The sequence below is a fragment of the Symsagittifera roscoffensis genome, chromosome 6 (genome assembly GCF_963678635.1).
Source record: "Symsagittifera roscoffensis chromosome 6, txSymRosc1.1, whole genome shotgun sequence".
NCBI lineage: Eukaryota > Metazoa > Xenacoelomorpha > Acoela > Convolutidae > Symsagittifera > Symsagittifera roscoffensis.
In genome coordinates this window covers 29,052,497-29,080,430 of record NC_087067.1, presented here as the reverse complement: position 1 = coordinate 29,080,430, position 27,934 = coordinate 29,052,497, and the positions used below count along the sequence as shown (strand labels likewise).

Sequence of the window (27,934 nt, the reverse complement as noted above, 5' to 3'; positions counted from 1 at the left end):
TCGATATGTACTTCCGAGCGAATTTTACATTGCCATAGCTAGATAATTTCTAGGGTTTTGACTGGAATATGTGATGAAGTCACCCTGATTGTTTCTTCGGTTACTGTGATACGTTTGACCTTCTGATTACCTGTCAGTAAAGTATATAGGCAGGAAATCGATATATTCAACGATATATTTGAAGCTTCGTAGGTGCGAACCATGCGCTAGTTTTATCTGCGTTGGTACGGTTGTCATGGCCAATTTTTCTGCTTGTAAGTGTAAGCGGTGCATCTCATTCTCTCTGCAATCAATATAATTTTCAGTGTTATGGTTGGAAGTGTGAATAGTTATTCATCCACGCGGAAACGACGCCGCTCTGGTCAGTCAGATGCCAGCTCATCGATTATTAGTGAAGACGCTGTTGGCCTTGCTGGAAGTAGTACTCTGCCTATGGACCTTCTATCGCCCGCATCCAGTAATCTATCAGCCAAGAAAAGATCGAAAGGGGTTGCGCCTACACCCGGAAACTTGGTAAGTTGAGAAATGTCTCCAAGTTGATGCTCAACTAATTGGAATTTCGTTAGCAGAGCTTTAACTCATTTTCACTCTATAAAAACAGGCTGAAGAGAACGGTTGAACTTCTAACGTTGCTGCCGAATTCTTGGTTCACCTGCGTGATCCAGCCTCTTTGAGATAGGAACTAGATTTTTCCAGTAATCAATTATTCTTATCCAATCTGGCGGAGATTTCCGTCAACTGAAAGGCTGAAAGAAAGATCGTATTTGTTTAGATGGTTATAGACCAAACCAAAGTTGTATCTCCGCAAGTTAAGAAATAAATAGTTGCTCTTTGCGAATCTTTTTATAAGCTATATAAAATAATAATTACGTAAAAAGGTTAGAATATAATGTACCTTGAAAGTAAAAGAGATAAGTACATGAACTTTTGCGCGCACTGTCTGCATGCATCTGTGTCAGTAAACTACATCTAACTCTGATCAGTGGCTTTATTTGAGTATTTTTTAGTGATGTGAATTACATTTTGCTCATTGTCGGGTAAAAAAAAACAGGATCAATCTAAAACTTTTTCGTCAAAATTTTATCATCAGTTATCTTAAAATAAACAACAATCGTAAACGATGCACAAAAACTATAAAAATTCTTCATTCTCTGCTGTATGCCATTCTGATGAAATTAATCACTATATTTCAAATTTTTAATCAGAATTATATTCTGATTAAAACTTGGCAGTTTAATTTTCCAATAACGTCAAGAAGTGAGACGAATTAACAAAACGCTTCTTGAAGTAAGGCAGGGTTTATGAAATACGGTCAAAAACATTTAATTTTTGATTTTATAAGACTTTTGTGGTAACGTTTTTGATTTTCAAAATTTTTACCTTGCACCAGATTTATACAACTTAAATAATGACATGGAAATCACTATCAAATGCCCAAAATCTGTATACAGTACGGAGTTTTTCCTTTTCTCAGGCAATGCTAAAAAAGTTTATCAAGAAAAACAATCAGATTTGCTAGTATCGAGAAAGACGGTACCGCGACAACTCGCAGCAAAAGACAACTCGTAAGAAAAGACAACTCGCAAAGTTAAGGGAAGCGGCAAGTCGCAAAGTTCGAAAATTATTTTATACGAGATAATTGGCTCTAAATCTGGTATAAAGTCCCACCCTCTAATGGCAAGCTCGCAACCTATTGGCACAACTGCAGCGGTGAGTATAATACGAGTCTTTTATTGCGAATTGTCACACTACGGAGAAAGATTAGTGCGAAAAAAAAACTTTGGTTTAAAAACTTTTTAATTTTCGTCTATTTTCGAGCGAGTAAAGCGATCGAGTAACGTTCATTTTTTATGAAAATTAGCACTTTGGGCAAATAAAAAATCGATTCTACAAAAATAAAAACTAGTTTCAGAAGCCTCATTTAGCGCTTGTCTAGCAAATATTAAAAATTTATACTGTAAAAAAAATTCGCTTTCTTTTGTTTATTTTTTTGAAGACAAATGTAGCCGTATATGTATAGTTCCCTTAATTTCTACGCTTTCATATAGCTCAAACATCACACGAAGCACAAGAAAAGACACTACTTGAGGAAAAACGAAAAAAAATTCTGAGAAGTGTTCGGATTATTTGGTGCTAATTGCACATCCGTCATTCCAATTTATTGCTTGCAGTTTTTGGCATTGGGTTTTGATTCATTTTCGTCATTTGGCTGTATGCTGCTTTAGCTGGTTTGATTTTGTTTAACTCTAGATATTCATGGATGTCTTCTACATAGCTGCTTTGTTTTTCATTTCATTTAAGAGTAGGAGAAATAGTCGTTCATTTTATTTGCAGTTTTCAATATATCTCGCAATGTTTTTGAGATGCTTAATTTATACATAATTTAGCTTTATGCTTTCGAATTTATTACTTGCAAAATTAGCGTGGATGCCTTCAGTTTATTATAGTCCAACTTATAATATGCCAAATTGTGTCTATTTGTATTTGTTGCCACTTCTGCTGCGGGCAGGGCGTGAGACTCCAATTCTCGAGGTGACAGATTCCAATCCGATACAAAGCAAAGTTTTATTAATTCGAGGCTTATTTCTATTTTTTCTTTTTTACCCTTGCGATAAGCAAGGGTATTGCTATAGGCTACTAGACTTTTTTTTCACGTTGTAATTATCTTCAAAGGTTTTAATTTCAGGCTGTAATCATCTTTGCAAGTTTCGGATTGTAATTATTTTTTCAAATAAAACTGGTATGCTTTTAATTGGTTAACGTTTTCAGTTTGTGCTATATCGACTTAGTCATTTTATTTTGCGTACTTTTGAGCTCAAAGAATATCCGTTTGAGATTATGTGTTTCAGTTTGGATGGGTCGTAAGAACTTTAAAACTTTACGAATTTTTTTTGACAAGTTTTGTTTTCGGCTCAACAGGTTTTGATCCACAGTTTGTCGCCTTTGTTGCTGCTCGGCAATTGATGTCCTTTTTAGAGGCTGTTTTTGGACTTCATTTGATACAAATATATGAAGTTTTTGTAACTGTAATTTGTCAACTTTTGTCAAGTGATTTTTTCAAGTTATTTTTCCAACATAATTTTTTAGAAATGTTTTTTGACTTCTGTCTTTTTTTCATTCACTGTTTTGTTGAGCAATGTGTTTGTTTGCATCGCAAGTGTTACGAAGTTTCGCCTCTATGTTCACTTATAAAGCTGCTTTCTTGTCGTGTTCTCGCAATTGTTTGCGAAGCGCAGCTTCTCTTTATAAATGTTGGCTTATCTGTCGCTTTGTAACTTTTGTTTTCAATGTTAACCCATGACAATGATCTTCCTTAGATCGTTCTCCTGCAAATGAATTTAATTCGAGGGAAATCTACTGGTGATTTTGACTTTTGAGGCTTGTTTAGGTTTTTTTTCAAATGATTTTGATTTTCTCGTTTGAAAAAAAAATAAATTTCCAAATTTTTAGACTTTGCAATCTGTTTTCTTATGAATGCGCTCAAAATTAGTACTAGTTTTTCTTTTATTCAATTTCTGTTGTGCTGGCTACTAGACGCAAAACCTGTAAACTTTGTCAAAAATCGCCACTTGATGATCTTGGGGTTTAAAAAAACGAATATGTGGTTTTTCTATAATTTTCACAAGGAAAATTTTGTCGTCAGAGTTTTTAAGAAGAACCCGAGTTCCATAGAAGGACTGATCAAGTTCTGAAAACTGTTCTTTAGAGTTGCCTTTGTTTTAACAAGTTGAGACGGAATTTGAAAAAAATTATATCGCAAGTTTTGCTAAGCTCCGCTTCCCCTCGTAATAATATTTAAAAAAAACTTTCATGTGAAGTTTATACCTACATTTTTTTCAGCAAAGCTTGGTTCTGAACATTTTCGAGAATGTCCGAACGTTGACTAATGAAAATGGAAAACTACTATGCGAGTCACTGATGCGAATGCCAACCAGAAGGTAAGTAACATCTGTTTGATTTGCTTGTGTTTCAAAGATTATAGTTTTTTTAAATTTAATTACCAGAACCAATTAACTATCTTACAGAAATTTATTTAACGCAAGCGAATTAGTTCTAAGAGAATGATCATTCAGGTCCAATCCAGAGTATTACGAGGTAGTGAAAGAACCAATAGACTTGAGCACCATTCAGAAAAATGTAAAGAGTGCAAAGTATTCTACAATGGAGCAGTTTGTCAATGATATGAACCTCATGGTTGAAAACGAGAAACTCTACCACAGGGTTAGTATTCTTCGATTGATAACTTTGAGTATTGAAATAATTGGATGGGCTGCTTTAAAATTTGATTTATTGTTTGGCGTTCCTATTCTAAAAAAAAGTTTTTCCACATCCGGAAAACGTTTAACCAAAAAAATTTTAACCAAAAAATATACTTTACGTCTTGTCCAATTTTGGTCGGCCCCAATACGTTTATTGTGTCATCTAATTATATTTTCAGAGGTCGAGTCAGGAGCATAAAGATGCCTGCGAGTTCTGGAACATGTTTTTATCTGTGAAACACGAGGCTGAAACAATAGAATCTGTCACAAGGGCAAGCGAGGTAAGCTCGTAGCGAACATTTGAGCGAATACTTTAACTGATATACATGGATAAGATTTTACCGCAGTTAATGTCCTTTAGCTTGAATACTTAAAATCATTATCGGCAAGTTCATCATCTATTCTTTATCTATCGTTGGTTTTTACTATGAAAATTCCGAGTAATTTTTCGTCATATTGAAAAGGTGAATATGCACTCAAGTTAATCCAAATGCGTTTATTCATTGTTAACAATTGACAGCTGTTTTACTGTGCAGGTTGACCCTCCGAAAATTCAAACCACCAGTCAAGACGTGACTCCTAAAGCGAGTCCAAGTATCTCCAAACAGCAGGTAGCAGCTGCTGCGTCCATGTCTGGATCAGGAGTGCCTGTCGGTCAAGTGAGCCAAAATCTGTCGAAAGAGGAGCTAAAAATCATAATAGCAAATGTGATGTTCAATTTGCTAAGTGTGCACGAAGACGATAGATACATAGCAGAAATCTTCAAGAGAGTTCCAAGTGCGCAGAGCTACCCTATCTATTATGACGTCATCAAGAACCCAATAGACTTTTGGATGATTTTCAAGAAACTTAAGGTTAGAACGAGGAAATTTCAATAAAAGGCGTCGAGTGTTTATGATGGTAACCTTCAAAATCAAGATGAGAAAAATTAATCATACAAGTAGTGTACATCGCTTTAAAACGAACTAAGAATTAATTCTATTGCCAAATTAAGGGGAAGATTATTGATGCTTGAATTTCGTGACCCGCTAATTTTTAGTTGGCACAAGCAAAGCTTCTGACATTGCATGAGGCTACTCTTTCAAAGTTTAACGTAGTTTTATTGCAGTTTTTATTTCGTGTTTTTGAAATACTTGAGCGATATCAGCGTAACTTAGGGACGGCCATTGTGAGATAGGAGGGTGTGCCTATAATTTGTATTGGTAGAGTGATTTATGCGAGGCGGTTGGATTTGCGGATGAAGCAATCTGTTTCAGGTAGCCCGATGATTTTCTGTGAGATATTCAGAGAAATTTTCAAATCAGCAACAGCTAACTTTTTCGTGCAACTTTTTTTTTTGGCCTGCATTTGGAAATTGAAATAACCTGACAGTTTTGGCTGCAAAATTTTTGGGTCATGCTACGATAGCTATAATACGTTGTGAAAAACGTATGACAGTTGAATATATGCGCAACTTACTAGGTATAGGTTTTTGAAACGCGGAATATTATTTTTAGCTGGAGCAGTATGATTCATTGGCTCAATTCGAGGAAGACGTGACGCTGTTGATTAACAATGCAAAGACATTCAATGAGCCAGGCTCACAGGTGTTCAAAGATGCTCTTACCATCAAGAAATTGGCATCTTCTCTCATTTACAAGTTCCAGATTGAAAAGTAAGTAACTCCTTAAATACTCTTAAATACTTATAAATTATGAGACGGATAGCTGGTTCCTGTGCAAGTAGCACAGATTGTTCCGATCATAGTCTTAAAAAATACAAAAAGTTTTTTTTCCATTTTAGTATTGTTTTTTGAGTGGGGTGATAAAAGGATCTGAACCAAGAATTAGAACTTAAGTATGTTCGACAGTCATAATAAAATAGGCAAATTGGACAACAGTTTTTGCAAAAAGAAATGACTAGAAAAAAATCAGACTAAAAATCAAATATTATACTAAAAATAAAAAATTTTAAACCTGTTTTTCTCACGACTTAAAGGGAAGCACATTAATATGGTATATCACTCAATACATTCCGATGATTTAACTTGTAAAACAAAATTTTTTGTTGTCACTAATTATCCATGCAATTTTAAAAACCTTCTAGGGGCGTCATTGTCTTGAAAGGCGGAATATTTTTTTTAGCTTGAGCAGTATGATTCATCACTGTGTACTAAGGTGTTAGCCTCTGAAATCGAGCTGATGATTTATTTAATTTTATTCAGGGCACCGACAGACGACTTACTGATGCAGAAGATAGAGGCCTTCTTCGAAGAGTATTTGACCTCTTCGGATAGTGAGTCGGCAGATGACAGCGAACTCAACACCAGCTCCGAGACACTCCCGGGTAATCAAAGATTATACTACCATTTTTCTTTTTTTGGGGTCTCATCGTTTCTGGTATCGGTCTATTCGTGTTGTCGAAAAGTTTTTCATAACGTCGTTTTCAGCCAAAAGTGATCATGAGTTTAGTTTTTGTAAATTTACTCCAAATTCGAAAAGCAGTCAAATTCATATGAAGAAAAATTAATGATAGTTTAATACGATTAATGTTCCCTGCCATCTGCATACGTAGGCGAATCAACATTTTACTAGAAAGATGTCTTCACAACAAGAAATTCTAGTTTTTTCGTTTTCTGCATGATTTTTCATAACAGTTGCCAGAATAGTGGCAGTGATATATTGTAATTTTTTCTTACTTTAACGTTGATTTGAGGGACTCATTTTTTCACTAAGGAAGACATTTGCTTAGGAAGGCGGGTAAAAGATTTTACTCATATTATTTTTTCTTCAATGTAGGTAGACAGGCAGAATACGACAGTGTGGTTGAAGACGTGGATGACGAGGAACATGGCATCGGCTGTTCTCCCTATTGGGCTCTGTGGAGCACTGTGATAGCACCTACAAACCCAACCACTGGAGTCAGGCTCTGTAAACAGTTCAAGATACTGCCCAACAAAAAGTAAGTTGAGTGATTCGAAACCATTGAGTTTACGAAACCTTTTTAGCATAATTCTTTCAAATCTATTTGCTACTGTAAGCATACAATCGCTGGATTATTGTAATGATAAAAAGCTGTAGAATGGATTAGCAAGGCGGGCATAATAGAAAAAATTTCTGTTGAACTTTCCAGTTCAGGATTTTCTAGCTGCTTCGTAGTCTGTGACATTTAAACCGATTTGTGTCGGAAAGTGATGCGAAGTTCCTCTCGGCCTTTATGTCGTATTATCTTCATTAGAAAGCTGGTGCTTACAAATCAAAGTGAAATAGCTTAACGTTAGGATGCTCTGAATACTTAATTTCGTCAAACACAGTCAGAGGACAGTCTGCTATTATGAACTGAATCGTGGAAATGATGGTTGTCTACTATCTACTAAGAAAAGCGTTATATAAGCTCCAACATGTCTGGTTTCTGAGTTCAAAAATTTTTTGAAATAGATTATTTAAGAAAAATAATTTTGATGTAGTTGTCGATCAGAAGCTCAATAGCGGCTTTCCGTAATAAGCTAAACAGAATTTATGTTAGTTGTTGTTACTCTTCGTGGATGATCCTTAATATAAATGGTCTTAATTGTGTGTTAGGGTTTACCCGGACTACTACACGGAGATCAAGCGTCCAATGACTCTGATTCGGATCAAGAGTAAGATCAAGAAGAGTCGCTACAGAGACCTCAACCACTGCTTCGATGACTTCAGACTCATGTTCAACAACTGCATGAAATACAACAGGGTCGACTCACAATTATACAGGGTGAGTCACATTCTTCATTAGCATAGCAATTTCTGAATTATTACCTGGGCTTGAAAAAGAAGATGGTAACTGTCGTAAAGTGGCTACTATCTCGGCCTCTTCCGGTCTCGAGATTGCAGGTTCGAGGAACATCATAACTTTTTGCCGGCACAACTTCAGGCATCATAACGGCAAAGACTAGGAGCGCTGAAAATTGCAAAAAAAATGAAACGTCGAAAGGAAGGTGACTTGTCTTTTGACTATAAACAATTTGTTGTAAATATGAAAAAATGGAGAAAATAAATCATTTCTAATAGTTTCTACTTTTCGGTGTTAGTGATTAAAAACACCGAAAATATTTTTATATAGATCTTGGTGATTTTTAAAGAGTCGATGAACGTAGTTTAGACTCTAATAAAGGTCGCGATGATTTTTGACTTTGATTTCTTTTGAGAAGCAGTTCATTTCCTCTAGTGTAAGGAAAACAAACTCCAGTATCGAACAGCGAAAGTGTAAAGGTCACGAAAAACTTAGTCGAATTCTAGTTTTGCAAGTGGAATTTAATTATCAGATTTTCCAGCCAAATAAAAGTTTCACCTACTGATCCTTGGGTTAATATCATCAAAAAAGTCATGCATTAAATTTTTCTAGTAATTCAGAGCTTTCATGTCATCTATTTTTTTTCGGAAAATCGAAAGGTGAAATTTTTTCAAAAAAAATTAAGGTGTGCTTGCGTTCAGTAAATCTTTTCCAACTGTGTCTGTTAACTGTTTTTGTTATTTTGTAAGTTTTGGTCTGGCTCAAAATTAATTTTTTTTGAGTTGACTTTTGATTTTGTCAATTCAGTTCATTTCCTTTTCTTAAAGGAGAGCAAACTCCAATATCGAACAGCGGATGTGTAAAAGCCACGAGAACTGTGATCAACTTCTAGTTTCGAAAGTGGAATTTAATTATCAGAATTCCCAGCAAAACGTTTTTTTACCTACTGATCCAGTTTTTTCAATTTGGGTTAATTTCATCAAAAAAGTGCTAACCAGAAATTTTTCCAGAAATTCAGAGAGCTTCAAGACCATATGTTTTTTTTGTAATCGAAAGTTGAGATTTTTTCAAAAAACAGGTCGGTATTTTTTTTCTGTTTACTTACGTTCATTGACTTTTTTCCTACTGTCTGTTGGCTTTGGTTTTAATTTTAAAATACAAAATGAGGAAATATCCTGGCATTGTTTTGTCCTTGTGTTCAATGATATGTACAGGAAAAATTTTCAGTCAATTAGTTTTTTATTCAAGGACGCGGAGTTCCTGCTTGAAGCCGTGTCACAGAGGAAAGCTGATATAGATCTCAAGGGAATCGACAACGAGGAGTTCGTATCGAACAAGAAAAAACCTGGACGAAAGCCTGGAACTAGATTAGTGCCTCTTGGTCCAGACGGGAACCCATGCCCTGAATTGAAAACAGACTTGGACCAACTGAGAAAACGACTGAGATTGTTGTATAATGTGGTGACAAAGCATACCCAACAAGATGGACGAGAGACGGCAGAGATGTTTGTGCAGTTGCCGAGTAAGGAGAAATACCCAGTGTATTACGAGTACATAAAGAACCCGATTGATTTGAAGATGATTGACAGAAAGATCAGGTGCAACGAGGTAAGTTGGTTGATTTATCTTATTTTTCAGAGGTATCTTCCGGATCTTGTTTAAAACTAGACGTGGGCGGTGAAGTGCTAGCTTTTTGACTCGGTGGTGGCGTCAAAATATTCTGAAACTCTGGGGAAAATCTTAAAAGTTGGTTGTTTAATTGAATTGTTTTCGAAAGCATTCATTTCGATGATGATTTGTACTCTCAAATCTACGACCCCACACAAGGTTCTGTAATTCTGATGCTGTACAAAAACAATCGGCGAATTTCTAGTTTTAGAATTTCAAGAAATGCAAAACCATAAAATCTGGCATTGAAGCAAATAATTGATCTGAATTAAACTCACTGCAGAAAAACTTTACGGTAAACCTAATTTTGTGTTCTTGCTGTTTTGTTCTCGTTAGACGTTATTGATGTTGAACTATCTTATAGTTAATCTGGGCAAGAAATTTAAGAGACTTTCAAATGACAGCGAAGGATTTTTTGAGCAAGGCAAACTGTAGCATCCCAAGTTTTCGGGTTTTGCGAGGAAATGGGGGGCAAAATAGTGTAAAAATAAGGCAGAATTATTGTAGAATTAGCTTTGAATATCGGAACCTAATTATGTTTTTAAAGAATTGATATATTTTGTAGTTTTTTGAATTGGTTAGAAGCGGTAAGTGAAATGTTGGTAATGTAAAACGTTAGAAATAGTACCGATGCCTTTAAAAGTGAATTTTTAATCTAAAAGGTAAATATGCTTTTAAAATTAATCCTACTTAAATTTGATCCTGTGAAATTGAATTTTAAGAAAAAGACAGTGTTATTATTTTTAGTACAATTCGGAGGAGGAGTTTATGGAAGACTTCCACCTGATGTTCTGCAACGCCAGGGAGTTCAATGAGGAGGGGTCCCAGATATACAATGATGCTAACAAGCTGGAGGAGATGCTGAAGGAGAAGCGGGCCTCATACACTCCACTAGGTTAGTGTCTACACTCAGAAGACTTGAAGGCAACAGGTTCCAGATATTATAATTTGAATTTTGTCATCTTGGTTTCTTGACTGATTTTTTTTTCGCATAGTCGAGATCGCAAGTTTTCATTTTTAATTTAATCGGTGAAAGTTAGTGACGGTGACCTATCGTTACGATTACATGAAAAATCTCATAGCGCGCCTGTTTTTTTTTACGGGGCCATGTATATTTTTCTTTTTTTTTGTTCCGGTCGAGCTCTGCGAAGTACGTAATGCGAGTATTCTGAAGATATGAAAGAAGGAGATTTTGATAATGATTGAAAAAGTTAGCACTGCTTTTTTGTTGAAAAGATAGGAGAATCTCGACGTGTTTTGATATTTGAGGTTTTGATATAATTGGTAGATGTTATTTTGAAAACTTGATCAAGCTTTGTTTAAATTAGAGATCAAAGAAGAACTTTTGTCACCAAGGCCAAAAATGAGATACTTAGCCAAAAAGCAAGACGGGAACGAAGTCATAATCAAGGCCGAGTCAAAGGCACCTTTGCTTTTCAAGAAAACAGTTCAATCTCAAGCCAGATGTAAATTTTCAGCCAAGAAGCGCATCAATTTTGGAATGGCCTCTGTACGTCCAGGTTATGGACCAGGATCTAGCTCCAACGCGGATCCGAATCACTCGTTCAGCTCTCCGAACCCGCATCAATCCATGTCGAGTTCCGATTTCATGTCTAACCGAGCACCCTTGAGCCCGATTGTGAATTCTGGTCCGAATTCGGACTGTCCGACTTTGGTGTTACCAAGTCCTTCGATGTTCAACCAGAACAGCAATGCTTCGAATTCGTCACTGGCGACACCTAATCAAAACACAGGAGTCACTCAAAGCATTCACGATATAGCAAGTCCAGCTATCGTTCAAACAAGCAATATGACTTCAAATGCAGCGTCGGCTGTTAACGCTGTTGTTGCAACAACCGTTGATAAAATAGCGTTTTCAAACCCAATGCAGCGAAAGTTGTTCACGCTTTACGAGGCAGTGAAGATGAAAAGATCGCCGCGTACGGGACGAGAACTCTACGAACCTTTTTACAGGTTGCCGACTAGAAATGACATGCCGGAGTACTACAAAATAATCACTAAGCCGATTGATATGCAGAAAATATACCAGAAAATGGCGAGCAATGGTTATGAAGATTTGAATGAGTTAGTTGATGATTTTGTGTTAATGTTCAATAATGCGTGTAGATTCAACGAACCAGGATCTAGGATTTATAAAGATGCGATATTGTTGATGAGAGTTTTGATTGAGAAGAAAAATGAGTTGACTTCGGATGGAAGTTGCACGAACGACAACTCGAAAGTACCGAATGTCTCAGAGCTGGTGAATATGATGCTGCAGCGCATCTTCCTCTTCACTGTAAATAAAGAGGTAAGTTTCTAACCAATTTATTCAGGTAGTTTATTATTCATTAGTAAAAACAAATTATGTTGATTATTAAAATGATTGTTGATTTCATAAGTAAAAACAAATTATGGCAATTTTGATTAGAATTTATGATATTGCTTGATGGATTCAATTTTGGTTTTCATGCCGTCTGAATGGTATGTTATAAAAATTAATTCAAAAAATCTCAAATTGCCTGATTGAAATTACATTTGTTGGAATAACCTAAAAATATATAATAAAATATGTTACTGTTTTTTTTCAGGACGAGGACGGACGCTGTTACAGTGACAGCCTCTACCCAATAGTTTTCAATAGAGCATCTCAAGGCCTGCCTCCCTTAAGTCTGGACATAATCTCCCGCAACTTGGACGCTCTGGTCTACAAACGTCTGGACCACTTGCAGAGCGACCTTTTTGCTCTATTGTACCATATTCGAAATATAACTGCGGTCGATTCTGAGGCGTTTGAAGATTCGTTGGAGATGCAACTGTTCTTCATGAGGAAACGAGACGAAATGACAAAGGGAGGCGAAGTGTTGTTCTCGCCGGCATTGCACGTTGGCAGTCGCCAGATTGAGAAAGAGACTGAAGAACAGAGAAGAAGTCAGCCGCGACCAGCTATGCCCCCCGATTGTAACTTCATCCAGATCAACAAAATGGTCAGTAAATTGGCAAAATAAAATTAGATTTAGATCATCAGACGCAAAATGAAAGCCACACAAGGATGAATAAAATGTTTTTCGACGCTAAGTTTGTTAAGAGTAATAAACGCAGTGAAGACTTATATAGGTCTTTGTGATTTTTTCAGGTTTTATTTTTTCATACATTAATGCATTGATGAATGCAATTCGGTATATATGCACTTTTTGAGTTCAATTGAAATTCATCTGCTGAAACTTACGTAAATAGCACTCTCCAAATACGAACCTGGACATAGCGCGAAAAAACATGAACTATTTCTAGTTTCGAAAGTGGAATTTAGTTCTTAGATTTCCAGCTGAATAAAAACTTTACCTATTCATCGATCCAGTTTTCTCAAGTTGGGTTTATGTTATCAAATAACGCCTATCATAAATTGAAAGAGCATCTATTTTTCTTTGAAATTCGAAATCATTCAACGAAGTCATTGTTTTTTTTTCTGTTTACTTGCATTCATAACTCTTTTTTAACTGTCAGTTGGCTATGTTTTTGATCTCCGGTGAAGGTTAATTTATGTCCCAGTGTCATATTTGGTTTTTGAATAAGATGAGCCTTATCTTTTTTCCTTTTTTTTCAGTCGATGAGCAATTACCAAGTTCCCGAAAACCAAGACGTCTCCGTGCCTGTAGCCGTTCCCGGAAGATATATTTTCATTACACCCACTCCAAACCGGGCATCAGTTGACACAGCTTCTGTGAAACGTCATATTCTGTACGTCAAGGAAATACAAGAAAACTATGTATCAGGCGAACTTTTCCTCTTCCCAGAACAAGTTGAGTCATTCCCAGGTCGGAAGTTTTTGGCCCGTGAGGTCCTGCACTACACGACTCCTGGTGGATACCCGTACACGGTATCGGTTTCCACGGCTTCGATAATCGGACCACAATGTCACGTGATGCACGTGAAAGATTTCATGCGTTTTTCTGTAGCAAAGCTAGATGAAAATTGTGTGTTTGTCTGTGAGAGCCAGTTTAGAGCGAATAATCCAAGTGATGCAATAAATATAATGAGTCAGCAGAATTCGAATGAACTTCACAGGGGAATCATATGCAAGTTGAAGGTAAGCTCTAGCTTTAAGTAGCTGTAAGTTGAATCTTTCACGATACAGCTTTAATGAAGATTTATTTTTAAAAAATGGAAATTGGAAATTTCTTTAAAAATGACTGCATTATAATTTTTGCTCGTGCAGTTTTGGTAATTTTTACCTTTGCGATTAGCAAGAGTATTACAATCGGGTACTGGACTTTTTTTCCCGTAAACAACTTTGTCCACAGGATCTTCACTTCTTCTCGAGGATCTTCACTTCTACAGGATCTTCCAAATTTAAATGAAAGTTATGTCACTTAAGTAGTAATTAGTTCAAGCCCATCTCAGGTTATTATCTTATCAAAAAATGTTTTCATTTTTTTCGGGTTCGTAGTTTTTGTCTTAGTTTCTGCCCGTTCATTTTCCGTTTTTTTTAAACGCCATTTTTTTTATGGCAGGGTTTTTATTGCTTTACTTTTTTCACAAGCATAGCTTGTGTTATAGTCTGGAGTTTCTTTTTTTCCAACCTAAATCGCAAATTTTGATTCGATGCAATGGTTGCGTCAAAATGTGTTCATTTTGAAAGTGTTCTTTTTGATCCAGCTATTAAGTACAGCCAATGCTAAGGATATTAACACAGACTATTATATTACAAGTAGCACTTTAGCTTCAAGGTATCATGGATTTGTAGCGTAGAGGTAAGAAAGGAGACCAGCAGCCAAATAAGAGGGTTAGAACCTGGGCAGGGTCGGATGTTTTAATGAACTTTTTCGTATACTAGTTAAAATGCGTCCGCTCTATAAATTGAGGCATGTTAGTTGTTTTTTTTTAAAATTGACTGGTACTTCTAATGCGTCATAAATGGCTTTCGTCACTTAGCAACTTTATAGACTCATAGTTGGCAAGCGTCACTTCAGAAGTTTTTTATGGTCAAAGTTTTACTCATTCGGTTTTTCCCACTAGCTTTATCGGTCTTATTTTTGCTTGTGTATGCGAAGTGCAACTTCGCCTCTGTGTTAAAGCATGGCTTTTGTTCGAATTTAAACAGTTTTTACTATAACTGAATTTCACAAATTTGTTAATTTACTGTCTGATTTTGAGTTTTTAATTTTTTTTTTTCGTTTTTTTTTATTATTCAAGCTGTTTCAGTTTGTTATATCGACTCGGTCAATTTATTTTTTGCGTAATTTTGATGGCAATATATATCCGTTTGGGTTTATGCGTTTCAGTTGGATGGGTCATAAACACTTAATTTTTATAAAATTTTTTATGTTAACACATTTATTTTCGGCTCAACAGGTTTCGACCCAAAGTTTTCCGCCTTAGTTGCCGCTCGGTAAATGCTTTCTTCTTTTTAAGAGCTTTTTTTAAAAAAAACATGAACTTTTTGTTGCGGTAGTTTTTCAACTTTTGTCAAGTTATTTTTTCAAGTAATTCTTTCCAACATAATTTTTCATTCACTATTTTGAACTGCAATGTGTGATTTCCATCGCAAGTTTTGAAATTTACTTTAAGCGCTGCGGAGAAATCCAATTTCTGTTGCCCTCTTTCTATGAAATTGAAACTTTTCTAAAACGCATGTAGCTACTGTTCCCAGGCCTTCCCTATCAGTTTTTAGCGAAAACGAATCTTATATTTCTAAAAGGACTCATTGTGTTAACATTGTTTAGTCTTGGGGATTGGACAGCCACCCTAGCATTTCTCTGGTGAAGAGGGAGTTCAAGATCAACCGAGTGGACAGGAAGTTCCTAAAAGAGAGGATTGCTGAGGACCAATCCACCATGTCGGACACTGCACTCTACTGTCAACAGTTCTCTGTCAGCCAACATTCTTTTTTTTCTATTTTTTGCATTGCTTTATCCAAAATGCCATTCTAATTATAACTTTCATCCATTCAATTGTTTGCTAAAGTAAAAAAGGTTTAAAATTGACACGTTTGAAGCTTCAGTATATATGTTTGAAACAATAATTTCGGAATAGCCAATATAGTAATTTCGGATGTTTTGTCAAAAGGTCACTTATATCAAACTAACTGGTACTGAACAATTAAGAGCTATGACCACTACTTTTCGTTGAGCTGGAATTACATAAGTTTAAACGCCTGAGGATTTCAGGACTTGTTTGAATGCATTCATTCTCTGAAAAAAGGAGGACCAATGTTGTCAAAGTTCAACAGAAAGGTATCTCTCTCAAGCCTTTTTCAGCGTTATGTTTTCTCTCGATTGGGCGACAATATCTATCAAAAATTGTCTGTTGATCTGTTTCGTGCAATAAATGTTTGATATGATTTGAGTGTTCAAATTGAAGTATATAAAAAACGCTTTTTGAATTGATCTGACTGGTAAATTATTGCTATAGATTTCAGTTTGTCAATTTAATAAATTAGTATTTTGAGTATATTCAATCTAAAATAGATTTTTCAGGCTCTCGTATCCAATCAAGCACCGTCTGACCAACCCGATGGTGAAAAATTGACTTTCTACGAACAATGCGTTGTAAACAACAAAGTATACAGACTTGGAGACGGTATTGTTTTGCCCCTAGAATCTTTACCCGATCAAGGCAAAAATTTTAAGCCTGAAATCAAGTCTGAAAGCTGTGACTATGAGGAAATGGCGACTGATAATGAAGTGAAAGGGCAGGAGAGTTCAACTGGAGGTCAAGGGTCAAGTGGGGACATTGACCAGGAGGTGGATGAATATGTGAAATCGAAGCTGATGAATAAAGACGATGAGGGGAAGGATGAAGTTGAGACTATTAAGCCAACAAAGTCGATGCGAAGAATTGAAAAGCTGTGGAAAGACAGAGAGTGAGTTAATATCTAATGAACAAGTCTTTTAACATACAAGTCAGCAGTTTGATGCCGGCACATAGCAAAAGTTTGTTTTTTCAAGGCTTATTAGCCTTCTGTTTCCTTATTTCATTTAAAAACCTTTTTAGAACTTCTTTTTGCTGTTTTCTCGCTTTTGTTTGCTAAGTAGAGCTTTGCCTCTGTGCTTACTTTTGGGGAATAGTTAAAACTGTGTTGTTTCAGTGGTGTAGTGTGGTTCTCGGGGTCGTGGTATCTGATGCCCTGTCAAGTGGAACACGAACCCACCAGGATGTTCTACAAGAACGAACTCATAGTCGCAGAGACTAGTCCCCATAACGAGACTGCGTTAGCCGAGTTCAGCCAGCCTACTAGATTGGACCAGTCGCTGGGAACTTTCACCGTCATGATTCTGAGAGAGTATACCGTTTGTAAGTATAAACTATAAACAAGGATAGCTAGTTCATGTGCAAGTAGCTTACAATGTTCCGACGATGCAAAATTTTCAAAAAAGTTGATATAATTTTTTCTCAAAAATAACCTTTTTTCTGGGTATTTTTTTTTACAAATGATCTCAGAGAAGGTGCTTTAGCGTAAATAGGTTCAAACAGCTGTACAATTAGGCTGGGCGCGACTCTTATCATCCTAAGCGATACTTAAATAGCATTAATATAACACCACTCTCGGTACCATAAGAGTGATTTTAGCTACCTGATTTTGAATTAGAAACAGTCTTGTGGTTCACAATCATTGCATCGAACTTCTGGATGAGAACCACTCCGCATTCGAATGATCAATTTATCTGTGTGGAAAGTACAACTTCGCTTCTATTTGAAAAATATTTTCGACCATTTTAGGTCGACCGACTGAATATGCGGAAAACGACGTGTTTGTGTGTGACAACAAATACTTTCCAGATGAGAAGATCATCACTAAACTGAAAAAAGGGCTGCGAGTAAGTCGACAATTATCGAATTTTTCAGAGCTTATTATTAAGGGGGGGGGGGTTGTTGTTAAAATAATCCTACTGTTTCTCATGGAGACATTTTTGTCTTAAAAATATAACCATGGCTACAATTATTAAGTTTTCGTTGCTACTGGGATTAAAATATCATATTCGTTTGATAATATTATGAGCTTTTCATTTTCGGATCCAATAACTAAAGATTTTGCTCTAAAAGTTTTGACCAAAAGATGAAATGTCATTAAAAACGAGCCCTTATAAATCTGGAAAAAGTGTTCATCAGCTGCGCGACTGCTCGAACGATGCACTCGATTAAGAAAACTCTGAAGTTGATAAGCATAAAAATTGTGACGATTTGATTTTGTTGCAGATGCCTATAGTGTCGAAGAAACTGCACCTGGACGAGGTATACAACTTCAAGAAGCCCATCACGGTGGGCAAAGAGGCCTCTCCCTTCCTCTTCACAGGAGACATAGAAATGGACGACATAGTCATAGACCCAAGTGCGATGGATACTATGGGTGAGAATGCCTATAAAAGATAAAGTTAATTGCTGTCCGATAATTCCTTTTTTTGCGTTTTTTGAAGCGAACGTCTGAGTGACTTCTTTAGCAACTTTTGATTATGATGGAGTTATCATTTTGATAGTGAGTCACTTCAACAATTTTATTGACTTTAATGAACCTTCTAACTTCTATTTTAAATACCTTTTCATTTGACTTTGAAAATGTATGTGAACATGTTTCCATTACAAAGTGTTTAAAAACGCGAGTTTTGTATTTGTGATTTCAAAGATTGCCATTCATTTCTTGTGAGAATTCGATTCAGTTTCATAAAGAGTACCAATTTGACCAATTGTTTAGGTGTTGCCAATCAGTTCCCAAATGAAGCATCGACTGGGGGAGAAGATGATTTGACTACCACTGGTAGTGTAGGCGTGGTGGGTGGAGCAAATGGTGCAAACAACGGAGGCAGTGGGCGAAAGGGGACAAAGGTAGGAATTGCAAGTATATCGAAATGTTCTCCTAAATGAAGTTGGTGAATTGTGACGTTCGAGGAGCTTCGTAAAACTTAATTACTTACTTTATTTATATAAATCGAGAAGCTTCGTAAGACTTAATGGCCAACTTAATTTATATAAAGTGAAGTACGCTTGTCCTGACAGTTTTGGAATCACGTGACCTCTGAAAAAGTACTGCAAAATTGTAAGTATTTTACAGCTAATTTAGTCTGTTTAGCGAAAATACACCAGGAGGGTAATGTTGAAAGAGAAAGTACGTTGTTGCAGTTGATTCAGTTTTAAATTTATGACACTTGCGATGGCAAGAGTATTGCAACCGGCTACTAGACCATTTTCCCGTAAATATTTTCCTACACATGACTCACCAATCTCATAATATGTCTGTTGAGTTGAAGCAACAGACAAATTTTACCATGCTAGCATTTTAGATATCCGTCTTCTCTAAAATTTTTATGTTGGCTGTAATTTTACCAATTCGACTTTTTCAAGTTTCATTTTTTCGGCTTGATATGTTCGATGACCAAAAAATTGTTTGTGTGAGTGTGTGGGTGTTTTGAGGGGGAGTGAAGTGTGATTCAGTCATTTTTTAAGTTTTGTCTTTTTGAGTTTTTCTGGCTCAAACGGTTTCTGCTCAGGAACTTTCAGCCTTTTTTACCACTTGGTAATTTTTCTGCCGATTTTCTAGTTTTTTCGGAAGACTATTTTTTTAGAAATTTTTCTATTTTTTCGACTGTATCGCAAGTGAAGCGAAGCTCCGCTGCGCTTCTGTAATTATGCCGGCTGAAAAAAAAACGACTCAAGATTACTTGTGTTGGTTTTGTTTTATTTAGACCATACTGATGCCTAAAGATAGGAAGGCCAGTGGCTACATAGCCTTTGCTAGCATCATGAGGCCCAAGTTGAAGGAGATGAAACCAAATCTGGAGTTTGGAGAACTGAGTCGAGAAGTTGGAAGCAGAGTTAGTATGTTTTTCACCTTCGTTTGATTTTCTATTTGTTTTTTCCCACGTGTTGCGTCCTCAATTTTGGACAGCGCCCTGCAACCCTTATGGTTACGTCGTCAGTTGTCTTCTCTGAGCTGCTCATACTTTATATTACTGATTTCATGTTTTATAATGAGTAGATTAAACAAGAAATTACTTCATTTCCTAGTTTCACAGAGACGCACATGAGTTCAATACTCAAAAATTATTAATAGTTTGATTAATGTGGCCTTTCAATCGAATCTGGGTGTGCAAAAGATTTTCGTTCGAGAGTTTTTCAACCCGATTATCAAATTTTTTCTAATTGTTTGAAGCAGGCCGACAATTCACTGGCGCCGCAGTCAAATTTTCTTGGGGGAAAACCATGTCACCCCTTCAAACAGTCTTTGACGCCCCAACTTCTTCGTTTTGAACATTATGCTCCCCAAATCGGCCACTGACTTGAATTAATTTTTGTTGTTGTTCTATAGGAGACCAAGAAGCTTCAGCTCTTTCGCATAGTGAGATTTCTACGTTTGGTTGTGTTTAAAGATTCAATACCATCTTTTGATAACTTACTTTATTAAGAGTCGTTGAACGTAGTAAAAACTTTTATATAGATCGATACGATTTTTTTGCTCGGAAAAATCTGTTCACGCTGAAATTTGATTTTTGTTAGTTTGACTTCGCGGAAGGCAAACTCCACTTCACGAACAGCAAAAGTGTAACCGTCAAAAAACATAATCGACTTCTATTGACTCGCGTTTTATGACTCGTTTTCAGCTGTTTGTTGTCTGTTATATTTTTTGTAATTTAAAATTGATTCTATAACTTGCAACACCCAATTGTTGCATCTCCGTTGAATTTAACAAGGCGGCGCCAACTTGTGTGAAAAACAACCATAAGCTGATTGTTTTTCTACTATATTGATCTCAATGTCTTGCGTTGCAGTGGAACGATCTATCAGCTGAAGAAAAAGATCTCTGGCACAAGAAAGCCGAAGAGAAAGCCAGCACTCAGACGCCCAGAGCGGCCGAGCCCTGTGTTGGGTATGAGAACTCGACTCCGGTTGTGGTGTACGAGTGTTGTTGGGAGGGGTGTGACTTCATGTTCGAAGATGAGGCTGACATGTTCACGCATCTGATCAAGGATGAAACTACGCATATTAATGGAGCTACTAATGGTTAGTATTGGTGGAACGAACTCCTTGTGTTCTACTTCATGACAAAAAAGTGAATCAAGTGAAACACTTGCAATTGAGGTTTTATCTGCATATTTTTTTTAGAAATGATGTGTTCTGTTTAGAGAATGGATTCTACAAATGCCTGTGGGGTCCCTGCTACAAGGGCAGAAAAAATTCCAAGTAAGTTTCAATTTGGATCAAAGATCTCGACTGCTATTTTTTTATTCATGGTCTTTATTACACTTGCGAAGCAAAGTGTTTTTTTTTTTGGTATGAACTTTCTTTTTTCCAACCAAAGTCGCAAATAAAAATGCTACTTTTGGTGGCTTTTTTTTGGTAGTAGTGTAATGTCATATATGACATTTGGTTAGTAAAAAGTTAACACCGTTGATGCATGTTTATTTCATCAAATGAACCGAAAAAAGTTATTTGTTTCAAACAGCAGTACAATGATAAAAAGCTCGATTTCAGAAACTTTCCATCTCAATCTATCTCGCAATGTATATATAATTTGGCTTTATGATTTCCAATTTATTACATGCAAAATTGTCTTTTTTTGTATTTGATGCTATTTTTGCTGCATCGAATTGGCATTTCATTAGCATATGTAGCTGCTTTATTGATGTCAAGTTTTGGTGCGTATGCATAGGTCCCAATATGAGAAATCAGTTCTATAGGTCCCAAAAAAAGCTGTCGCATAAGTCCCAAATCTTTTCAATTGGTTAAAAGTCTAAATTGGTTAAGAGTCTCGGTTTAAGGTCGCCGGTGGGCGCCCTACGCGCGCGTTGCCGCTTCGCGGTGATAACCGGCTCTAAATTTCGTATAGAGTCCTACCCTCTGTTGGCAAGCTTGCAAGACGTTGGCGGGGCTGAGGTGGTCACTATTTTGCTGCTTGAGTTTATGCTTCTTAAACAATCAATCCATAAATTCGTTGGCTCAAGTTTCAACCAATCAGAATTCACGAAATAAGGTTTTGGAACTTATGCGACAGATTTTTTATTTTGGGAGCTATGAATATTGGAATCTATGGGAGGTCGCCCTAGTTTTTGGTGATTTTAAGCATCCGTGACCTAGGTCGCAGATCCGAATCCGAAACGTTGTGGAGTTTTTGCTAACTCGAGGCCTATTTCTACTTTTTTTATTTCACTTGATAGATCTGCTTTTTGGTCGTGTTCTCGCAAGTGTTTGCGAAGCGCAGCTTCGCCTCTGTGTTTATACCTGCTCTTGTAAGTACGCATAAATCTGTTGATCAAGTGTCAATGGATGGTATAACGTTTATCTGAAAAAAAGATTAATTTTATACTGTCCCTTGACGCTTGATCAAAAGATTTATGCGTACCTGCAAGAGCCGGTGTAAACACAGAGGCGAAGCTGCCTTCTATTCAGTTTATCTTTTGAAACCTGAACTAACTGTATCGTGGGATGTTCATTTACCTCTAAACTAACTCTATTTGAGAGTTGATCAACTTTTTTCCAACGTGACTGTTGGTTATGTTTCGATATATATTGCAGAGTATTTCCCAATGCGAACCGACTTGGTCGTCACCTTCGCGAGTGCCACTTCAAGTACGCAGCCCGCTACATCTACCCGCCTCAAATCTCCCGCCACTTCGTCAGCAAAGGCATGTTGCACCACTTCCAGCAAAACAACCCAGTACCAGCTGCTCCAGGCTCCAACGCTTCTGCAGATAACCCATCGGTTGCTGTACCCACATGGAGTCAGAGCGAGGTGGTAGGGGGAATAATTCCGACCCCACAGCCCTTCAGAAACCTGGCTTGCGACGTCAACCATACGTGGAATGTAGTTCATGTGCAAAACCCATATGCGCAGCAGGAGACTGTACAACAGTCCGCATCCAATCCAGGTAGCTAGTTGGAGTTTTGAGAAACCAAAAGCAGCCGCGTGAGTCGGATTTTTTTAAAATGACAATGGGGTTAAGCAACTTGGCCTGAGGCTTTTTATCTTTAACAAGTTTGAGGCTTTTTGTCTTTAAACCTGGAAGGTTTTGCCTGAAAATAATTTTTTTTTCTTAGATTTTCTTCAGCAATTTAACTATCTTTATTCAACAATGAAAACTGGATCGACTGTGTGGTTTAGGAAATATGCCTCCAGGAGCATCCCAACAGATTTCAACTTACAGTCAAAGTGTCAACGCAGTCTTGTATGAGGGTCCTTTCTCTCCGGGTCAGAGAGGAGCGCTGCAGAGTCAACCCTCGCAGTCTTCTGCTGCGCATGTCGATGCTGCTATGAATAATGCCATCCAACAGCATCCTGCAACTCCCGCCAGAGTTCAAGGCCAAATAGTGGCTGTTCCTCAAGGTCAACAAACAACTCCAGTCCGCCCGAATTTTAGCAAGTCAGTGCAAAATGGTAGCACGCCTAATGGAGTTGTGCAAAGTGTGCCTCCAAACATGCAGGGACAGTTCTCGAATGGAGTTCCCAATCAAGGGCAGCATATGCAACAAAGAAGTTCAGGAGTCCATGGAGATGCAAATGGACATGGGCAACAGGGTCCACAAGTGCCTCCTGTTCAACCAGCACATGTTCCGGACCATCTGATGCCTCCGACGCCACAAGTGGTTCCAAATCCATACAGACCGGGATCATTCGAAGCAAATGGTAGGCAACGTTGTTTTTGTTGGCTGTGTCATTTCGATGTTTCAGAAATTTGTTCATTATATGAGTAAAGTAGTCATAAAGTGAGTGGAAAAAGCAGTTGATAACCAATAATTTAATTGATTCGATTATTTTCTGATTGGGTTTTTAAAATATAGCTGCACTGAGTCCTAAGCATGTACCATGTACCCGTCTGACTGAATGATACCAGGAGAAGAAAAATCCTGTGTTTTATTAAAGCTTATCTGCTCAAATATCATTTTACGGAACAATGATGTCTGTGAACTAGTAGCCGATATTACGTAGTTATTTTGTTTTCAGTGTACAATCACATGTCGACTGGACCCCTCAACCCACCGCCGCCTCCAAATGTGTTCACGGCTGATGGGAAGCCTATGTTTTCGATGCCTCCTCTTAAGCGAACGCCTCTGACTCACTCGAAAGTGTACCTTGAGTAAGTATATCGTAACTGGATAATTAGTATTGTAATCATCCACTCATAGCTCCCACAATGTATATTGAGAACTGGACAGGCTTAAGGCAAAATATTGGAAGATACATGTAATTAACCGTCTGTAACGTATCTGTAACTTATTACACTTTTTTGCCTGTTTAGAGCTCTTTTTCCTCGCTTGTGCTTGCAAAGCGCAGCTCACCTCTGTTTCAAAAAAGTGTCAATCATAAATTTTGTTTGAAATTCAAAAGGTTTTAAGGCAGTATAATTTTTTCTCGGAAATTCGAAACTTTTAAAGATTAACATGTGTCTTGATGATTTTTTTGGCTTTTTTTAAATTTGTTCAGTCTTTATTTTGATTATTCGCGGTTTGAACTTTTGTTTTCTTTCTAGTTCAGTTCACTTCTTTTGTTAAAAAGAAGGCAAACTCCACTATCGAACAGCAAAAGTGTAAAAGTCACCAAGAACGTGATGGGCTTCTAATTTCGAAAATGGAAATTAACTATCAGATTTCCCAGCGAAATAAATGGTTTTACCTATTGATCTGGTTTTCTGAAATTGGTTTAACTTTATCAAAAAAGTGTCAATCAAAAAACTTTTCTACAAGCTCAAATTTTCAGCTGTTCTATAAACTCAAAGAGCTTTAAAGCCATCTATTTTTTTCAAAATTCAAAAATTGAAGGTTTTTCTACAAAACAAGACAGTTTTTTCAGTTTCCTTGCGTTCATTAGTCTTTTCCAACTGTCAGTTGGCTATGTTTTTCTAAACACCACAGACCAAAATGTGGACGAGCTTGCGCATGTTTCTAGTCAGTTTTTAATTTTGGGTTTTTCAAGGGGGCATCTGAGGGAGGCAGCGCAGCTGGTGGCAGTGCAGCGGGAGGAATTTCGAAGGTGGAATTTAATTTTCAGATTTCCCAGCGAAATTAAAAAAATATACCGATTAATCCAGTTTTCTCAAATTGGGTCAGTTTTATGGAACAGTGCCCATCACAAATTGTTCTAGAAATTCGAAGAGTTTCAAGATCATCTGTGTTTTTTTTTTTTTTGAAATTCGAAAGTTCTGTTTTTTTTTCTGTTTAATTGCGTTCATTGACTCCTTTCCAACTTTCTGTTGGCTATGTTTTTCTAATGTCTTGTTGGAGTTTAGCTAGCATTTTCGGGGCTTATAGAAAATGCATCTATGAGAATTTAGATATACTTTTAGTACACGCTCTTTATGTTTTTCTTGTGGTTGTCTGGTAATTTTAGATCATGGTAATAAGAACAACTTCATTTCTGCTCTTTTAGCTACATAAAGAATCTTCCCAACAAGCACGTGACTGATCTGAAGAAGACACTGGCTCCCGCGGAGGAGAGACCGAGTATCCCGAAGCACGCAGCCGCAGCCACCGCCTCGAACATGTTCAGAAGTGGCACTAAGATGCCCAATGTAACCAAGGCTCTGTGGGCGCTGAGAGACTACATGTTGATGGACAGTGTTTCCATTGCTAATTACAACAGACTGTGAGTTTTTTCTCAAGTTTTTAGTTCTTCCGTTAAAATGTATTAGTCAAACAAAAAGTCGGAAACAAATTAATCATAACGTCCGAAAACTGAAATCCTCTTAGGAGGACTGAGACGTTGTTGCAGTTAGTTCTTGGGGAGTTTTGATATTATGTTGAGACAACTAAATATAAATAATTTGTTTCAGCCCTTAATGTAAGATAGGTTGCAGAATAAGTGTACGTGTACGTTTGTTTTAGTCCTGATCTTGACGTCGATGTCAACGAGTTCTTTTCAAGAAGTGCGGAAGGAAATGGACGAGAACTTTCTGCACATGACTTCTGATCCCACGGACTCATTACAGATTACTATTTAGATCTCTTCTCATAAGCATGTCTTGTTAACTTTGCATATGCAACTATTTAAACTTGTTCTTTGCATTCAATAATTTTGTAGCTGTCGTTAAATTATCAAATCTTTCTAGTTGTTAAAGTGTGGTTAAACCTGAAAAAGGTTCAAGGGTTGGTGTTAAATGAATGAACTTGCTACTGTTCTTGTTGTTCTAAAGTTGCTGACTGAATTCATACCGATATCTTTCTCTTTATAGTTTTCTGAAAGATGAGTTAAGATCGAAAAAAGTGCAAGCTAGATAACACAATGCATCTCACTTCCTTTTTTTTGTATTTTTTCTTCAGATTCTTATTTACACCCGCGAGCTTTCGAGAGCGTAATGTTATAGTACGACTAATCTTTTTTTCCCAACCGAAGTCAAACATTGGTGCCACTTTTGGGGCACCTTTGCGGTATTTGGTAGCATGTGTTTTGACATTCGATAAGTAATAAGTTAACACAGTTGATGCATTTTTGCTTCATCGGATTAAACAGAAAAGCTATTTGTTTTCCTACTCAATTTATCTGGCATTTTTTTGAAATGCATATTTTAATTATAATTTGGTTCAGGGTTGGCATGTTATTTAACATTGTTATTTAACATTGAATTTAACTTACAGTGTTATTTACAATTTCTAACAGTGATGTTAGCTATTTCTTAGAAATATGAGTAATTCTTAGAAAAACACAACGCCATGCTTGTTGCGAAACGATTGTAGCGAGTCTCGAACGGATGAAAAAAAATTTCAAACCAATTGCAGTTTCATTTGACAAACTACAGAGCGAAAAATCTCACCTGACGTATGGGAAGCTTCGTGCTCAACTCGGCGTTGAGAAAGCCGGAAAGTTGGCGTTTCTGTTCAACAAACTCAACTCTTGTTGATATGTTAATTTAATTAACAATTTAACAAAAATAACATGTTTTTTTTTCGATAAATAACAGTTAGTTTGTTATTTTTGTTTTTAACTTACATTTTGCCAACCCTGATTTGGTTTCATGTTTTACAATTTATTACACGCAAAATATTTGTCTTTATATCTGGTGCCACTTTTGCTGCATAGCTTTGGCAATTTCATAGCATAGATAGCTACTTCATATATGGCTTGTGTTTACGCAAGCGAAGCGTAGTGTAGTATTAAAAAGATTTGTCTTCTAACCTTAGTCCGAATTAAAGGTGCTCATTTGGTGGCACTTTTGGTATATTTCAATGTTATCTTATTTAAGCATAAACGGTTTAAAGACATAAGTTGCTACGTGGTTATTGGCTAGTGTTAGGTCCTGTTTGAAACATAAAAATATGAAAATGTATGGGATTTGCTGTTTTCCGTTTTCAACGCTTTGGAAATTTTTTTTGCACTTTCGTCAGAAATTTCAATTTTTCTCAGAAACTACTGAACAAATGTTCAAAAGAATGGTATCAATAGAAAAACCGGGTGCTCTTCTATGTGCTTGCATATTTCGCTAGTCTCTTTTCATTTTACCTAACGGACTTCAGTACGGGGATTTTTGCCCCACTTGTTTTGAGTTTTTTTGCACAAAGTATAGTAAATTCACAAATCAGAAGGTTTCAATCAAAATAAAAAAATTATGGGATATCCCTTTCTCAAGCGGCTATTACCTAAATTCAGTAGAAAAAAAGTTATGGCCTCAAAGAAGTCCATTTTTGACATTTTGGTTAATTTCTGAAACGTAACTTTTTTCAATAACTACTCCGGCAAATCGGAGATTAAGGGTTCAACCGAAAAAGAAAATCAGTTATGCGAATATTATCTGTGCAAGCGCCTATGTAAAACGTTTTTTTAATAACTACACTGTTGATTCTGATGTTGATAGTTCAAATAAACTAAAATGTGGCTTAGATTTTCCCTGCGTAATCTGTTTTACCGTTTTTTTTTATTTAAAAAAGCTGCTATGGACTTCGGAAAAATTCTTTTTTTAAATTTTACAATATATTTATTTTCTAGAAACTTCGTCACTACTCTCAAAAACTACTACCGAAATCCGATATTAAGGACTCTAAAAAATCAGAGTGCGGAAATCTTCAATCTAGAAACCAGGACACAGAAAACAGAGGCTATTCGCATGCATTCATAGTGAAAAGTTTATGGTGTAGGAGAAGTTTTTTTAAGAAGGAGAGGTTTTTTTTATGGGTGTAAGAACGATTTTTTGGAATCCTTTTTACTTTTTGTCAAAAACTACCCGGCCAAATCTGAGATAAAGATTTCAATAGAGAGCGCGAGAAGTTGTGTTCTTTTTTAAATCAGCAGTTAATCTCCTACTTGAGCAGAGAAACACTAGTGTTTAGTGTTAAGTCCATTTTTT

General features: G+C 36.6%; 1 protein-coding gene across 1 annotated transcript; it reads left to right on the top strand.

Moving 5' to 3' along the window:
• Window positions 1-284: 284 nt before the first annotated feature.
• On the top strand, window positions 285-25,825 carry LOC134848519 (protein polybromo-1-like). Its single transcript, XM_063866016.1, has 28 exons — window positions 285-513; window positions 3,841-3,938; window positions 4,074-4,221; window positions 4,439-4,540; window positions 4,796-5,113; window positions 5,756-5,913; window positions 6,463-6,584; window positions 7,037-7,199; window positions 7,820-7,988; window positions 9,255-9,614; window positions 10,422-10,569; window positions 11,153-11,985; window positions 12,266-12,661; window positions 13,279-13,761; window positions 15,398-15,544; window positions 16,151-16,536; window positions 16,762-16,967; window positions 17,394-17,491; window positions 17,871-18,021; window positions 18,364-18,494; window positions 19,352-19,480; window positions 20,435-20,666; window positions 20,789-20,846; window positions 22,179-22,531; window positions 22,765-23,286; window positions 23,605-23,737; window positions 25,027-25,242; window positions 25,482-25,825. The coding sequence occupies exons 1-28, from the start codon at window positions 310-312 to the stop codon at window positions 25,564-25,566; spliced, it is 6,549 nt and encodes a 2,182-aa protein (XP_063722086.1). The 5' UTR covers window positions 285-309; the 3' UTR covers window positions 25,567-25,825.
• Window positions 25,826-27,934: the final 2,109 nt, after the last annotated feature.